The sequence below is a fragment of the Ammospiza caudacuta genome, chromosome 2, assembly GCF_027887145.1.
Source record: "Ammospiza caudacuta isolate bAmmCau1 chromosome 2, bAmmCau1.pri, whole genome shotgun sequence".
NCBI lineage: Eukaryota > Metazoa > Chordata > Aves > Passeriformes > Passerellidae > Ammospiza > Ammospiza caudacuta.
The window spans coordinates 50,065,697-50,082,600 of record NC_080594.1 but is presented as its reverse complement, the minus strand read 5'-3'; the positions used below and the strand labels follow the sequence as shown (position 1 = coordinate 50,082,600).

At 35.9% G+C, this 16,904-nt stretch overlaps 1 protein-coding gene across 4 annotated transcripts in view; it reads right to left on the bottom strand.

Annotated features, from left to right (window-relative positions):
• Window positions 1-3,822: 3,822 nt before the first annotated feature.
• Window positions 3,823-16,904, bottom strand: part of TNFRSF19 (TNF receptor superfamily member 19) — a 57,015-nt gene continuing 43,933 nt past the window's right edge. For all 4 annotated transcript variants that reach the window (XM_058825310.1, XM_058825312.1, XM_058825313.1 and 1 more), the window contains 5 exons: window positions 13,297-13,461; window positions 11,911-12,036; window positions 11,014-11,116; window positions 8,576-8,976; window positions 3,823-6,128 (listed from right to left, as the gene is read on the bottom strand). In XM_058825310.1, coding sequence (XP_058681293.1) covers window positions 8,583-8,976; window positions 11,014-11,116; window positions 11,911-12,036; window positions 13,297-13,461 — 788 coding nt within the window. In that variant the 3' untranslated portion in view covers window positions 3,823-6,128; window positions 8,576-8,582. The remainder of the gene's footprint in view (window positions 6,129-8,575; window positions 8,977-11,013; window positions 11,117-11,910; window positions 12,037-13,296; window positions 13,462-16,904) is intronic.

The following is a 16,904-nucleotide window of genomic DNA, read 5'->3' as shown; positions in this document are numbered from 1 at the left end:
GTGTATTAGGAAACATCATCTGACACTCAGGTATTTTTCAGGAATCGCTTCTACAGCACTTGCCAACACCTTGAGTCAACTCCAGCCGCTGTCTGTTTGTTGTTGAAAGCCACAGGAGATGTAATTTATGGCATTCTTCAGCTCTTCCCTGAAGATCCCACAGCTTCTTCCATTGTATTAGTGAGAAGGCTGAACCCACAGGGCTTGCTTCTATTAACCCATCAATACAACAGGCATTTTATCACCTAAATGATTTAGAGTCTCTTCTGCCTGAGTCCATCTGTTCTGCCAGTTAAAAAACTGTGTATGAATATAACTTTGAGGTAGTTCTTGCCCATAAAAAATTGATTGGTCCTTCTTGAGTAAGCAACACTTCCTCCAAGGTTTAAAGTATATTTAAAGGTATATTTAAATTGAGGATTTCATTAGACTGAGGGTTTAACATGGAGAATAGCTGCACAAACCTCCCCAGAGAAAGCTTCCTCATGTAAATTTTCATAGCATTTTGTCAAAGTGTATAATTCTTTTTCAATTGAGGATTTTTGTCTTTTTGTTGTCCCAAAATATCAAAAAATATGATGAATTTTGACAAAATGCAAATGTTATTTGCTGGAATATTATGGGTTATTAATTGCTGAACATCCTTAGGGAAAAGGTTTAATAAAGCTGAAGCTCTGATAAAGGAACACAACTATTGTTGTATCTAAGAAGATAAATCAGCACCAGGTTGGTCAAAAACTTTCTTTTTTCTCTTGTAACAGAGAGACAACAAATGGCCCAGCTGATACCTGCTGCTGAATGTTGCTGGAATCAAGATCAAAATGAAAAAGCACATTTGCAAGGTATGGACAAAACTGGCATGGTAAATGATGTTACTCTGCTGATTCCAGATCTGCCTCATTTTGCTTTGGGCTGCTGCAGAGTTTATGTGTGTTTAGGTGAACATGAAATTAGAGAAGTAAGGTGGCTGTAGACTAGTGCTTTACTTTGGCTTTTAAAATATGTTTTGCAATGTAATGGCTCCTTTTCGCCTTTTTTTTTTTTTGGTGCACTAAAAGCTAGATATCCTTCTCTCATTCTTGTTTTAATGACAAATAACCTCTGCTGCTGCAATTTTGTTCAATATTGGTCTGTAGAACACCCATTGTGTGCAACCTTTTCCCCCTAAGGCTCCCATATTGGCCTGTGAAATGTCTACAGTGCTTGGATGCCTGGGCTGAAAGACATTTTAAAAAACTGAAACACAACCTTTAGTAATTTTTTTTTTAATGTTCTCACTTCATTTTGTAATCTCTGCCACATGCAGAATAAGTGCTTGGGTAGTGGATGTACAGGCCTCCCCAGAATTGGTCCACAGTGTTCTGTAATTTCCTCAAATTTAAAGACTTAGGAATAAAATTAGTAACTCACCTGGACAATGCCCTGCCTCAGGTCATGTGCAAGGTGACAAGTTCATTATTTGGTACACATTCTGTATTTATATTTGTTTATTGTTATATTCCAATTAACTGTGTGATACAGATCTGGGGCAAATCAAAATGATCTCTGGAATTCCAATAGTTTAATATTTTTTCTAAGCTGTAAATCGGAGTTCTCCCTTAAACTGTTGGTTACAACCAGATTTTGATATATTAACTGCTATACTTAAGGGAATTTTTGCATGCTAAGTAGCATGTGAATTAGCCATCCATAAACTGAGACTGAAACCTGGGCAAAAGAAATGGAAAACTCCACAAAGACTGAGGCTCAGGGGAAGCACTTTCTAAAAGCTGCTTTCTCTTTTTGTCTGCTTTTCCACCAACGCTTTAGAAAAATGTCATTTATAACCTTTTGAGCAAGTCAAATCTCCTTTTGTCAGATCAACCAAAAGGAAAAAAAAAATCCAACTGTGATAAGGATTTAGAAAATCAAATGATGGGAAAACCCCCTCAGTCCTCCTTGGCTGACCCTGCTGTTGAAGTTGTGGCACTGTGTAGAAGCCTCGGTGTGCCCCCAATCTGCCACCCTCTCTGTCAGCTGGCTATTAGAAAACATTTCCTCTAATCCCATCATTCAGTGCTGGTGTGGAGCGCAGCAGGCTCCCCAGCAAATCCCCCCATGATGATTTTTATCCTATTGAAAGAGCCACCTTATCGGACATAATCGAAATGGCTCATGTGCTGCTATGTGAAGAGCAAGTGGGTTTTACCATCACTCAGGCCAAAACTAAATATGGATTAAATTGCACCCTGCCAGCACAAAGTGTGCATTGTGTGGCTCTGCCTGCAGTGCCCAGCCTCAGCTTGCTCCATGCCTGATAAAACACTGCACCCTCCTTCAATCCTCCTTTTCTAAAAGGGCAAAACAAAGCAGCAGTGTCTGTGCTGGAATGTGCTGCAGGTAGTGATCTAAACCTCCATCACCAAAGACAGTGAGAGGATTAATTTAATGCATGGAGGTTGTTGCTTGGAGGGACTTCATAGGAATGCAAACCAAAGGCCCTCAAAGAGCCCAGAACAAAGGGAAAAGCCATGTGATCTCAAACTCCTGGTAGGATGGGGAGGACTGGATTAAGGGCTTGGTCTACCTTGTAGAAAAGGCAGGAAATACTGTTGTATGAATAGGAATGAAAGCAAGGAAAAGATTTTGGGGTGGGTGGCTTTTTTTCTAGACCTTCTGAAAATCTTGGATGGGAAATTGCAGCCTGGTTAATGACATTTATATAGTAATTGGTGTGAGCAAACGTCTGTGCAAATTTTGTGATTATGTATGTCATGTGTTCTGAGTTGTGCTTTGTTTCCAGATAGAGTAAATATCTGTTTTTCAATTCCTGTTTATTGATTATATTTTAAAAAATTGTTGTCAGGGGCACTCCATTGCAACCCTGGCAGTGCTGAGGGTTATGAAGATCCCTGTGTTGGCACAAGGTGACCTCCCAAACACGCCATGTGCTGCTGTGCAGACTTGCAGATCTCCATATGAACTCCAAGGACACTCAGGTGGGCTGGGCATGTGGCAGTCAGAGCAGAAAACAAGTAGAAGACTGCTCAGGAGTGCAGCACATGGACACAGGAGGATGAGGAGTCCTTGCTTTTCTGGGCAGGGGATCCCCAGTTAAGCTCTGAATTATGTACTTCAAAGAATGTAGAAATAACAGCATTACACTGAAAAGAATCAATGTGGAATTTGCTCAACTAAACCAGAGACAGGGACAGACCAGCTTTTGAGTCTCCCCAAAAATCACACACTCCAGACAAGCACCCTGGCTTTATGTTATCTGCAATCCCTATCTGGATTCAGTTTCCAGTCACCACTTATGGCTTTATCATAAGGACCAATTTTATGCAATTATCAAATTACTCTTTCTTCTCAGTCTTCTACTCTTGTCAGTCAGACTGTGCCATTCCTTTCTTATTAATTTAAATTGGGGCCATGGCTCCAAAAATACAGCTCCTCTCATTATTTGCTTATCTGTCTTGTCTGAAACAACCTAGTGGTGTGGAGCACCAGGTTCTCTTTTCTAAGACATTGTAAAGAAAGCAATTTGACTTTTCCCCCCCACCTCTTTTCCCTTCCCCTTTCTTGAGAAGCAGAATTTTTAAACAGTTTGGAAACACTATGATTTTAAGCATTGATATTAATTTTCTGCTTCTTCAGGATCCTCCTGCTTGAAGAATGATGTTACTGCTCAACTGCAAACATCTCAAGACAAAGACACACCAAATTCTACCATAACCTTAATGTAATTACCCCATTATGGAATTCTAAAAGAACTAGAAGAATTCATCACTAAATTTGTACAGAAAGCTATTATTAATTTGAGGTAAACAAACCAAGACTGGTTCATGTAACATTTTATTCACAAGTAGAAAAAGTATTACAAAACAATTTATACAAGGTTTTAATTTACATTTGTTAAAGGAGTATTTAAAACAGCACTGTAAGTCCCTAGACATGACATGTGGGCAGTCTAAATGCAGTGATAGTGGATGTTTTCTATTGGCATGTACAACATTGCTTGCCACAGGCAATATACAAAAGACCAATTTGGTTAAATTAAGGAAAAAAGTATATACAAAATATACACATATATCTAAAAAACACTGTCTTAATTTTTTCCTCCCAATTTTCTCTCAAGCTTTCACTCATTAAAAAAAAAAAAAAAAAAAAAAAAAAAAAGAGTATCTTTTTCTAGGGTTACTGGATAAAAACAATTATACAAATTTTAAATTCCAATGGGAAAACATACTGTGGCAGATGCTGGCAAAATTTTTGAACATTGCTTTTGCAAGAACTGTTATTAGTGAAAAGTTAAATCTCTGTATGTTCTGGAAATATTTTGCCATATACTGAAATGCACATTGGATTTTTTTCTATTTACAAAGTATATACAAAGAAGCACACATCTCTTCATGCACATGTAGTGAAAAATAATGTTTTGTAACTTCTTAAACGTATGAAAGTATTCAAAGAAATTATTGAAAACTACTCATATATAAATATATATGTGAAAGTATTTATCTGAGTAATTGTACTGTAGAACTGCTTATTATTCCATCAGTGACCAAAAGGTGGTATCTATTACTTCAAACACCAAACCCAACAACAGCCAGCAAATCACTTGGGTAACTTGTTCACATTGGTTTGAATTTGGGAAGTATTACTCGCGGCTTTTGCACTAAGGAATAATCTCAGTGGTGAAGAGCTAGAGCGTCTCTCTGCCATGGCTGCCTGTACTGTTTTTAGATATTTTTGTGCAGGTCCAACCTTCCTCTGTGTGCTTCCAAGCAGAAGTCTTTTTCCATAATGGATTCTGAATGCTGTCTCAACATTTCCATTGCCACACAAACCATGTGTGGAGAGATGAGTAATATTTATTGCCAATTTGTTGGCATCTGTTTTGCTGATTGCTTTGCTTTAGTCAAGGCACATTGGGTACTTTAAGGAATAATTGCTAGAGTTCATCACAGACAAGTGTGAGCCTGTTGAGTGTCATGAATCAGTGGAGGTTACTGACATTATCCACAGAAGCAAAAACTATTTTAGGGTTGAAAATGGCTGAAAAAAAATTATATTAAGGGATGTGATAAAGCAAAACACTTTGCTTTTTATGCTTCTTATGTTTTGTGCGCAAAATTTGAATTTGAGGCAGTACTACAGTGAGAAGGACAGAGGGTCTTGAATGAAAGTGACTTCTAAATGAATGAATGAGTTCACCACAGAGATTGACTCTTAAAAATAATGCACGAATAAAAAAATTTTTGTAACAGTCTCACTGTATAAATACTTTCATGGCACACCTGCTATAGTCTGACATTTTGATCTGACAGTTGATTACAATTATTTCGACATTCCAAATTATATGCTATAACAAGAAGTGCTGTATTCCAATACTGAGACTACTAATTAAACACAATGTCCTTATCTATATGTCTGACCTTCATTAAACTAAATCTACTTTAAAGCTAATCTCCTGCTACACTTAACAGAACAATGTCACCTCCCAAAAATGTAATAATTGGATGGAGGGGACTTCAACCACACATACTGTAACATGCTAATTCTCTAACTCCCCAAACTAGCTTATTGACTATAGTGTAATACATAATAAAAGCTTCAGTTTATTAATAGGTGATCCTTTTATAAACAGAAATGGAGTTATTTTTACAAATTTTATGTCCTTCAATAGCAGGAATACTATTTAAAATCAGAACCAGCAGAAAAAAAAAAAATCCTAAAGCATGCACAAATCTGCAGGCAGAGTAACTGGCACCATATTGTCCCACATCTTCTGACACCTGTAGCCATATCTGAGACCTCCCCTAAACACTGAAGTATTTTTATTTCTTGCTTTACTTACATATACTATTAAGCTTACTCCATTAGACCTTTTGAGACTCTGAGGAAATAGAAATAGATTGGAAAGGTCATAAATCCACTTTCAGGGTCCTCACAGGATGCTCCTTGAAGTTTAACTTCACAGCTGTTACAGCTCAGACACAACTGCTCAGAAGGTGTGAAATGATGCCATTTTTTTCCAGCTGGATTGGAAACCATGCAACACTGAAGACCTGACTATGTTTGATGAGAATCAGCACAGGAGTGTAAGGGAAGCATTCAGCTTTAGTGCTGAGAAACAGCTCCAGCTCCTAAAACAAAGTGAAAGAAGAGTGGTTACATAAACCCATAAGAAACCTGTATGCACTTCTGTGTTTGACTAAACACTAAAAGAGCAGAGGTACACTTACTACTTGCTGTAAAATTCACCTAAACCTGAAGATTAACCCTGTATTAAAACCCACATTAAAAAGCTTAGAATTGTGTGTACATATATAAGATATGCTATATTCTGATTTTGTGTTGTTCTTTTGAAATATAATAATAAAATATTGACCTATGAAAGACTGTAATACATCCTCAGGCAGTACAAAGCCCATCCTTGCCTCAAAATATTTCAAAAAGACATGAAAGAAAAAGAGCAGATGGGAAAAAATGCTATAGACTGAGATGAACTAATTGTCTTGGAGTTGTACAGCTGGCCAGTGTTCATCCTGAAAGTACATCTCAAGTAAGCCTAGTCCTGGTCTTGTCCTGTGAACACTACTGAAATTCCTCTGCCAAAAATGCACACATAATGATGCACTGTAGAGTCTGGGGAGAAATTTAAAAAATTAATCAGTAGGGTCTATTATAGGAAAAAGAATGAAGAAAAAATTAACCCTCCTGAAGACCTTGATTATTCAAAAGGATACACAAATCTCAGTAGTAATAGAGGACAGTGGAAAACTATCAAAGCATACAGGATTTTGAGATGCTGGAAAAGCTGTCTCCATACACATAGAAATCAGTACGAAAATTTACAGTTCATACACCGTAACAAGTATAGTGAAATAAAAGCTAATTTTTGTAATCATATTTTGAAATCCTGTGGTTCTTTTGATCTAAGAAAATTCTTAAATAATATTAACTGCATACCTCTGAAGTTGATGCATGGTTTGGTGGGAAAACACCCACAAATTTCTGATTTTTAAAATCTTGTTAATATGGAAATGTATTCCCTTAAAACATCAGGAACTGCTAGGAACTAGCAGTGCTGAGATCTGAGGTTGCATCCATGTCACTGTCCCCTCCTACACACAGCTACAAGAGTACAGCTGTCACCAAACAATATTGGGCACACACCAAAATAAAACAGTCAGTGCTGCTATTTGACACAGGGGCAGGCAGTGCCCAGCATTGTTACAGACAAAACTTTACACTGTAAATAATACATTGAGAGAAAGATGTGCCACCTGGATAAGGCTGATGTTGTCAGTGACACAGCAGATTTTCAGGTTACAAGTTCCGCTGAAGTCACTGGCAAAGCCATTCTAGATTTAGCAGTTCCCTTCCCTTTTCTCCTCTTGACAATGTCACCTAAACAATTAAGGAGTTACAAAGAAACTACTGCACTTATATGCTTTCAGAATATGTGTGGTTCTTGCTAAATACTAATTACTAATTACTTTCTACTTCAAATTTAGGAATAACATAAAAGTGTTAGTGCAAACCAAATGGAAGAGGATCAAAGGAATGCAGTTTCACTTCTGTAGATGGCCCAAAATGCTGGTAATTACAGATAGCATAATTTTCTTAATTAAATTTGGTGCATTATTAATATTAGTGGCAACTTCTTGTGTTCCTGCCTCTGAGTTCATGCACAGAAGACTTTCTCCTTTTCAGCCACAACCTGCATAGGCCTGGAGTAACAACACCACTTGCCATCAGAACACAGGCCATAATTTGGGATTATGTTTTATTTTTGTGTATGCCCAATATAAATTTCACAGATTAGTTATTTGAGGCCCCAGATTACTTCCAAAAGTAGAAAATTCAATTTTAAAAGTACGGAGCACAGGTAATATTAAAAAAAATATACGGATGAAGCAGCAGCAATGTGACTTTTTGCAACAGTTCCATTGTTACATAGTTGAGACAATTGTTTATCACCTCTTTGCATTTTGACCTCAGACCTGCATTTTCTCTGAGCTTTTATACATGAAGTTGCAATTTATGGACTAACTTACATTTTATCTGATGACATGGGAATATAAATGGCATTATAAGGCATTTGAGATTCCCATGTGTTTCTAGTACTACTGCAGTAACTCCACAGAAAGGCTTTGTAAATATTTTAAATGAACACTTGTATGCCTTTTATGCTTTGTTTGCAATAAGCAAAGCCAATTCCTCAGTTCTCACTCATAAACAAAGGCTAGCCTCACACGATGGTTTGGTCACAAGGCTATTAAACTGAATTTTTCTCTTAAAATTTAATGAAAAAAATCCTTGATAAAAGCTGACTGATGTACAGACTTACCCCTGTATTCTGACTAATATTTCAACATCACAGTTTGTGTAATTACACCTTTCAAATTTAGTTAATGATTTAAAAATGTGAAACTGCTGGATCTCTTGTAGAGGTTTAATTTATTTCAGCAATAGCTAGGTGTAACTTGTGGAGAAATATAACCATAGAACTTCTACAATTCTATATTTATCTAGCTCTACATGCCTGGAGCACTTATTCTCATTCCTTTGTAGTTATGTTTTTTACCTCTTTATCAGTCCGTAGAGTCATTTGTTGTTCCATTACACTTTGTCTTTGGCTGGCTTTCAGCAGTCACCGAGTTCTGAAGTGATGAAACTTCTGTGCATGTTCTATGTTCGGAGATTTCAAAGGACTTTGCAACATTTCCATCAAGAGACTTAGCTGAAAGAAGTACTTCACTTGGTTCCTGGTTATTATCCAATTCAACGGCGGCTGCATTTTCAGTCTCAGGGCTGCAGGATTTTGCAGATCCTCCAGCCAGTTCTGAATATGATTCACAGATAGAAATGCTGTCACAACAAGCTGAGTTTTGCATAAGAGGCCAAGCATCTGGAATGTCTCCACAGGCAGAGTGTGAAAGAGAACCAAGGAAAGCAGGAATCATTTCTCCAACAGAATCAGCAGCTCTGCAGAAGGATAAAAGGCACATGACTTACAAACCATTCCAGAAAATATTATCAGTATTTTAGTTACTGATCATTTGTAATAGGTATTTCAAGAAGGTTTAACAGGGTTATATTAATACTCTAAAGACATCCTGTACAAAGTAATTCTATGGAGAAGGAATACAGTCTGTTCCTTGGCAGGAAATGACAAAAGCTCTGGTGACCAATACTCTGGACGGTGAATCCAGGATTCCACAAAACGTGAACTACAGTTGGAGCTGTTTAGGGTCAGAAATATGACAAAAAATAATATAGTAGTGTTCAGGTATAAACACTGTCACAAAGAAGAACTTTTTTTTTCTCAGTGCATGGATAGGGGAGTATTAAGACAAGATGTAACAGGCTTAAAATGCAGCAATAAAGATGGTTGGGCAGAGTCTAGAATCTTCAACACTGAGGGGGTTTGCTTGGTTTGGTTTTTTAATTCCCCTAATTGTAGACAGACAAATATCTAATGGAAGTAAAAGAAGTAAAGTTGCTTCAGACTGGGAGAATGGAATAGGTAACAAGGCTTCTTGAAACTGTATTTGCTTTAAACCTGAAAACGTATACACTTTAGATTTTTCAGTTTGTTCTGTCTAGCCTTCAAAATGTGAAAAGTTTTTCTTCTATTCTCTTTTACATGTTAAGGACATAATGTTAAAGAAGAGCAAGAATTATTTTCTTTTTATGGAAAATGGAAGAAAGTATAAGTGGAAACTCAGTATTATCTACCTCAAGTGTATTTAAAGTGCATGATAATAGTGACATGTGCCAAACACTGTTGAAAATCCAGTAGTGTTTTTCACTATATATACACCAAAAAAAGTATTAACAAAGCCAGGAAATTACAACAATGTTTTATTTCCAAAAACTGTCTGCAGATTTTTAAAAATGCAAGGGCTATGTTAAGTCTGATATGCAGTATGACAAAACTCGTCCCATATTAACACATCTAGAACAGTTTTTAAATAGCTTTACTCATTTCCAAAACATGACACTTTAATAGCTTTGATACACACACAAAGCATTTTCAGAGATGAGGCCAAAAGTCAGGACATTGCACCACAATTGAAGGAAATACATTATTCTGGCAAAGGAAATTGGCACGATCTCCATTTCTACTGGAAGAAACCACAGGATCTTTGATGTCCACATAGCATGGATATTACAGTTATTTTTAAAGCCTTAACCAAAAGATTTCTCAAAAAGTACACAACTCTCAATTTGTCAGCTTTGGTGGTATACAAGGATGACTCAAGCTTGTTGGTATTTAAACAAGTTGTTATAGAGAACTTAGATATTTGTACTTATGTCGCTAAGTCACCTTGCACAAACAATACTTATGAAGAAGCCGCCTCTACATTTTTAGTAACATGTGGCCATAAGAACAAAACAGCTGAAGACCAATTTAAACCTTATATGGAAAATCATTCTAGCTAAAAGAAATAAATACATCCTGTATTAAAATCTGTAACCAGGAAACTCTGAAGGACACCATAAATTTTATGTATTTAGCTCGTGGCTCTGCTGTAAAAATAACTACTACTATACTTATACTCAGCTGATTGGGAGAAAATAAAAGCTAAAACCTGCTAGAAATTCAGAAATAATAGATACTTCAAATCCTGCAGTCCTAAAGAGTTCCTTAAAAATAATCTTCATGCCACTTGTGAACTGTACCTTAACCCCCTCAAATTTATGAGTTTATGCAGCAACTTGCTAACCATTAGCAGAAGAGGGGGTGGCTAAAGCCTATAAGGTGCCACAGACTAGAAGGAACATTATCTGCCTGTGAGAGAAGCCACTTCTTCAGAGAAATCATGGATCAAGTCAGCATTTACTAAGTAATACTTAATTTTGTCACCATAAACCTATTCTTGCACAACATGGGATGATATGGGTACAGCTCATCAAAATCCCTCATTCCACTTCAAGCAGCTGTTGTCTCTGTATCAATATTGATTTGACTGCATAAAAATGCTCCATGTTTAATACATATTTGTAAAACTAAGTTACCTTTCATTGAGTGTGGTCTGTGAGTGGAAAGCACAACTGTGACTGCTGTGCTCCATGCTACAGGTTTCATCACAGCACAGTGAGGGAATCAAGTGAACTGGTCCTGAGGAATGAAAATTAATTTTAATAGTGTTAAAACTCTGTATAAATTTAGTCTCCGATCTTTTTCAAACTTGAGTATTAGTTTGCCAGTTACATTATAATACATGAATTGAGGAAATTCAGCAAGAGATTTCTTTCTGTAAAAACATTTAAAAAAATATCGTTATTCCTTTAGAATTGAAATATCTATAAAAGCCAAGTCCTTCCTCTAGTAGTAACATAGAAGCCAGTCATGAGTACCTATTTTTTAAATTAATTTTCTTCTTCTCAGTTGAATATACATAAGTGGAAGCTTTCTGAGTAAAGCTATCAGGACGATATTTAATCCTGTGCTTTTGTGTTAAATTATGTATTTCTTAATTATTCTTATTATTTCTTATTGTCTTATTATTTCTTCTTCTTATTTCCTAATGTCATAACTGCATCTGTTCTGATAAGACTTCACAAAATGACAAGGATTTGAACTGTCCACGTTGTTGTCCACGTTTAGCATTCATACCACATTCTTAGACACTCTCTGGTAAATCCTTCACACTAATTTACGTCTCAAAGCCATATGCAGTGCTATTTTTATCAGGAATAAATGAGATAGACATTTTAATTTTTTTCAAGTGAAGTCACTGAAATGAATACAGGAAGAAACAAAAAAAAAAAAACCCAAATAGCTACTTACTTCTGCTTATTAAGAAATTAGCCTCTGACAAAGGTTAGTTTGACAGTGTTAGCTCTGCAGTTGAATTGCCACAACTTAAGTGTTAGATAAAATAAAGTCACCTTTCAGCAGACATAACATACCACATGTCTGTGATGCACTTCTTTGGCACTGGCAGCATGTTCTGTGGTCATATTCACTTAGCCGTGGTCTATCAAAACATGATAATTCAGAGCCATTGTAGTGAATGTCTTGTGATCTCAGAGACCCTTTGAACGAAGTGAATAAAAGTCCATGTCAGCAAGTGTTACCCTTTTCCCTGCTCAGAGCCCTCTATCTTTATAAAATGTGTAATGTCATGCTATAAAGTATGTCCATACATTTTCCAGCTGAAAGACCCACAGTGACCATGTGGCTTCCAATAATGTAAACCACAGATTTTGCAACAAAGCCTAGAACAGCTGGTTCAACTGCAGCCTCTTCTAGGAAGACATCTGCTCTCATTTGGATGATTTGAGAGTATATCTTATTCACTGTTACATTTCTGCAGTGTTTAATGATTCTCAGTGATTCCCATCTGAAATTTTCCAGAGTCAGCTTTCAGCTACTGGGATTTTGTTTATATTATCTTAAAGAGCTTTATATTAACAGCAGACTACCTTTAATCTCTATAATTGTAGGCAAAGGCAAACAAGTTACTGCACTTCACTAAATGATGTCTGAGTTCACTGTGTCAGAATTTCTCAAAACTCATGGGTAAAGCAAATTCTAGGTTAGGAATAATTCTTACAATGCCTGTGAAAACCTCTGAACATTTCTGCTTGTGCTGAGAGCAGCAGCAACATCAACTTAACTAAGATAGTATTCTTGTTTGGCATCCAGGGTTCAGTAGATGCTATAAACATATTTTAATAAAAGTTTTATAAAACTATAAATGGGAACTAGAGTGCTTTTCACTTTTTTCTTTCTTAATTTAAATTAAGAGGCAGAAAAATATTTATTATAAAAAAATTACATTGATGAGCTGTTAGGGATTTAAAAGAAATTTACAGATCTGTCTCATGCATTTAATTAATCTTGAATATGCCCATAAAACCAAAACTGTTAAGGACAAATCTCTCATCTACACTGGCCACATTCATTATCTTGATGAACTAATCTTTGTTTCACAATAGTATTTAATGCACAAATCTTCCAAACTGGTATTTCCACATTGACATTGCAACTCTGTAATGTCCCATCTTGGATCATGAATAGTCCAAATGTATCTGTGCAGCCTCTAGCAGAGTGTGGCATGGGGCTGATGTAATTGGAGTATTTCTGGGCATTTACACAGCATTTTCTCAGTAGCAGCTGCAACTTTCAAGTTGGCAAACTTGGATGGAGTCCTGGGCTCTGCTGTATTGACCATCTCAATCTAAACTTGCTGAAATGATGTAGACATTTCATTTCTTTACCTACAGAGGGATCTGCCAAACTAATACCACTCCATAAGTATTACCAAGAAAGGGTAAAAACTGGAAACTCACAGCTTGGTTTCTTCTCCATGAACTGCCTCTTGCAATAGATAACACAAAGGATGAGAAGAGCCAAGAGCACTGTTGCAAGTGCACTGCAGATAACAGCTGCCAGAGCAGTGTCTCGAGGGCTGGAAGCAGTTGAAGGAATCTTCACAAGATTTACCTTGGTAGTACCTGAAATACAATTAAATAATGATTAAGCCAAACTGCAGACGTTTCCAGAATATAGTCATGTAAATGAAAGTCTGGGAAACAGAAGAAATTTCTGGCATAGAAAAAAAGAGAATGTTTTTCAAAAAAAAGAAAATGTATTTCTATGTGCAACATTAGTTGCACATGTAGATAGATATGATCATCAGCACCTTCAGTATGAAAAGGGGTCTTAGAAAAGACATATTACAAAATGTGCCATAATGAGTGGAGATGCACACCAACACATTCAGAATGTCCATGAGAATGGGAATCAGATCCTCCCTATGAAAACAAGGACATTTGAATGTTTAATGCCACATGAATTTAATATGGAGAACATTTCCTAGGGCAGAGCTGAGAGAGTGATCCACTAGAGGGAGGCACAAATACATGAACTTCCCTTAATAAGGAAACTTTCTGGGCACTGAGACACCCACAGAAGTTCAAATGTCATCAAAATTATCATCCTACTTTGTTGCATATGTCATCACACCATAGTAATTTCCAAGATCAAACCCAAGATTTCAACTCTGCAAGCTCTTTTTCTTCAGTGATTTTTTTTTAATACTAGATAATACCTCTAGTCAACATTCAACAGATTAACTTTATACCCAAATTAGTGAAGACTTAAGCAATGTTTCCAGCTACAAATATTTTCACCTTTAGGCGGAAGGTGAAAAATATTTTTAAAGGATCAAAACTTTAACTACAACTGTTGAAACTGTCTTTTGTATTTTAATATTAAATTATTTTTTAAACAATCTATGAATTTTGACAGCCCATCTATTTCAATCTACTGTGAAGTCTTCCTAAATTCAATAAGAAAAAAGGAATAAAACATAAATAACTTCTATGACAGCAAAATTTTAAGAAACCACAAACCATATTTTACTAACTTTCAAAAATAAATTACCATGCCTATTTACCCCAGAAGATATTTGGTAAAAATCTAGAGACTATAATATCCTAAGAAATGGTCCATGCAGTCATAAGTTTAAATTGTGAGATAAATATCTGCCAGAGTATATTAAAACCTCTAATCAAATTGTACATAAATACAATTGTTCAATATCATTACTGCAATTTCATGATGTCAGGAAAGAACTTCCTAGCTTAGCTAGTGCAATCAGTGGAACGGTATTACTAAGGAATAATTTTCTGGAATAGTAGTGGTATTTCCTCTACACAGATCAAACATGGGTACCAAAGTGTTTGTGATACTTTATTGCTTTGTTATATAGAGATTGACAAAACCTAGGCATTTTGAAAAATTGACTTAATTCTATGACTTTAAAGCACTTAATGCCAAAGGAAAACAGTATTCTATGAAATAAAGAATCCAGAAAATTAAAAAAATAACCCAAAAAATGAATTAAATAAAAACAGTTTATGCAGCTTACAGTATCATGTAGTTGCTAGTAAATAGGGTAATATAAAAAAGTGGAGAGATCAGATCATGGCCATTCATTATACAGAAGAAAGTTAGTTTAGCTGCTTATTTCCTGATTTCAGCATGAAGATAAACAAGTATCACTGCATTCTCATCTGCTTAAATATTTTCATTTACCTTCAATTTGTACTATTATATTCCACTGTCACATCAAAATCTGAAGAGTAAATTCACAGCAGATCATTTTTACATGCTTTCAACTTGCCTAATCGCACATAGTGAAGCAACTGGGGAAAGTACAACAGAGAGCCACAAAAATGACTGAGGAACTGAAGAGTCTCTCTCTTATGATCAGTTTGAGAGAGCTGGGATGGCTCAAGCTCAAGAAGGCTCAGGGGAACCTCCTCAGTTTGTATAAATCCTTGGAGGGAGCATGCACACAGGACAGAGCCATGCTCCATTCTCAGTCAGAGCTATGTGCTATGGCCTCTTTTCCAAATCTCCAATATTACTTCTAAAGAAAATGCAATAAGTGTCATAATAATTTGTCATTACTTGAATGCTCTTGGCAGGAGCACCTCAATCTTCCACAGAAAAAACTTTTCACTCAGTTTCTAGGATTCTTGCAGCTGTAGTTTACAGTTTATAGTTTAAGCAGACTGAAAAAATTTCTGCATGAAGTTTCAGGATTTTTGTGAGAAGCAGTAAATATATGTAAAATCCTGTCTATATAGCTAGGTGTGCTGGTTTTGGTGTGAAGATCAGACTGTGCTTTGGTATCAGGTTTTCAGTTTTAGTTAACTGCCTGATCTAGTCTTTAGAAGGTTAAAAACAGACTGGAAAAGTATTTAAAAACAAGACAATAAAAAAAGTGATCTGAACATCTTCAAATATTTTCCATATCAATACATCTATTTGCATTAATGTACATAAGAGCACTAAACAATTCTTAGCAATTAGGCCTTCATAATTTGCAGAAAAAAGAATTATCAATTTTGAAGGGCAAAAAAGAAAAAGAGCACAGGAGATGAAGTTTCTATGTTTTTGTCTCTGTTCATTTGCTAACAAAATACATCTATTTTCAAGTATGGTTACATATTACATATTCTAGGAAAATATAAATTATATATTTCTTTAACGTCCACCAGCAATATTCAAACTGGAAATGCAGTGATTTCATTTTAAATAGGGATAGCAAAACTGAATTTTTTTTAGCCATCTAGCTATTTAAGATTCATTTTGTTGATTTTTTTCACTTGAGAAAGCAATTTTCTATTCCTGAGAATGTCTACCACTCATCTTCACCTTCAAAGAACTTTTTGGAATAGCTACTCTGAGCAGTCCATTGTAGTCTAGCTCTAATTATAATGATAGTGATCTTCCCTGCAGAGACCAACATTTCAAAAGTGGATTGCTATTGTAGAAGTGGCCCGTTGGGCATTGCTTTCAGTGTTACTCAGACATGTATGCATTTTCATAAACTCTTTCTTTTCACAGACTTAATGGTCCCACTTCAGTAAAGCAAGGAGTTGCATTTTAAATTTAAACTTGTACTTACTTACATCTATTAGATGATTACATGATTCAATTTAAATATGCAATTAAACACTTTGTGAACTGGATGGGATACATTCAGAAAGGAGGGAGGAGGTGCACACGGTTTTCTGATTGTGGAAAGCATGTGCATATTATCTGTATTTTATTTAAGAAGTTGATTTCCTTTTTTAAGTCTTAGTTCTAGCATATTCTGAAAATGTGCTAATGTTGAAGGAGAATTGCCCAAAATATCAAACTGTCTGCTGCATAATTTTGAGCAGTAAGCCTAAATACGAATTCTTCCCTTAATTAATCAATATTACATTATAATGGCAGTATATGCAAAGGTGTGGTCCTTAAAAGCAAGTTAAGTTTCTGTTAATCCAAGGCAGTTAAACAGCAGTAACTCAGCTAATATGGAACATATGAATCCCAGCTGTATCACTAAAATCTCTGCCAATAAACAGAATAGCTGAATTTTCGGCCTATTATACCAAAC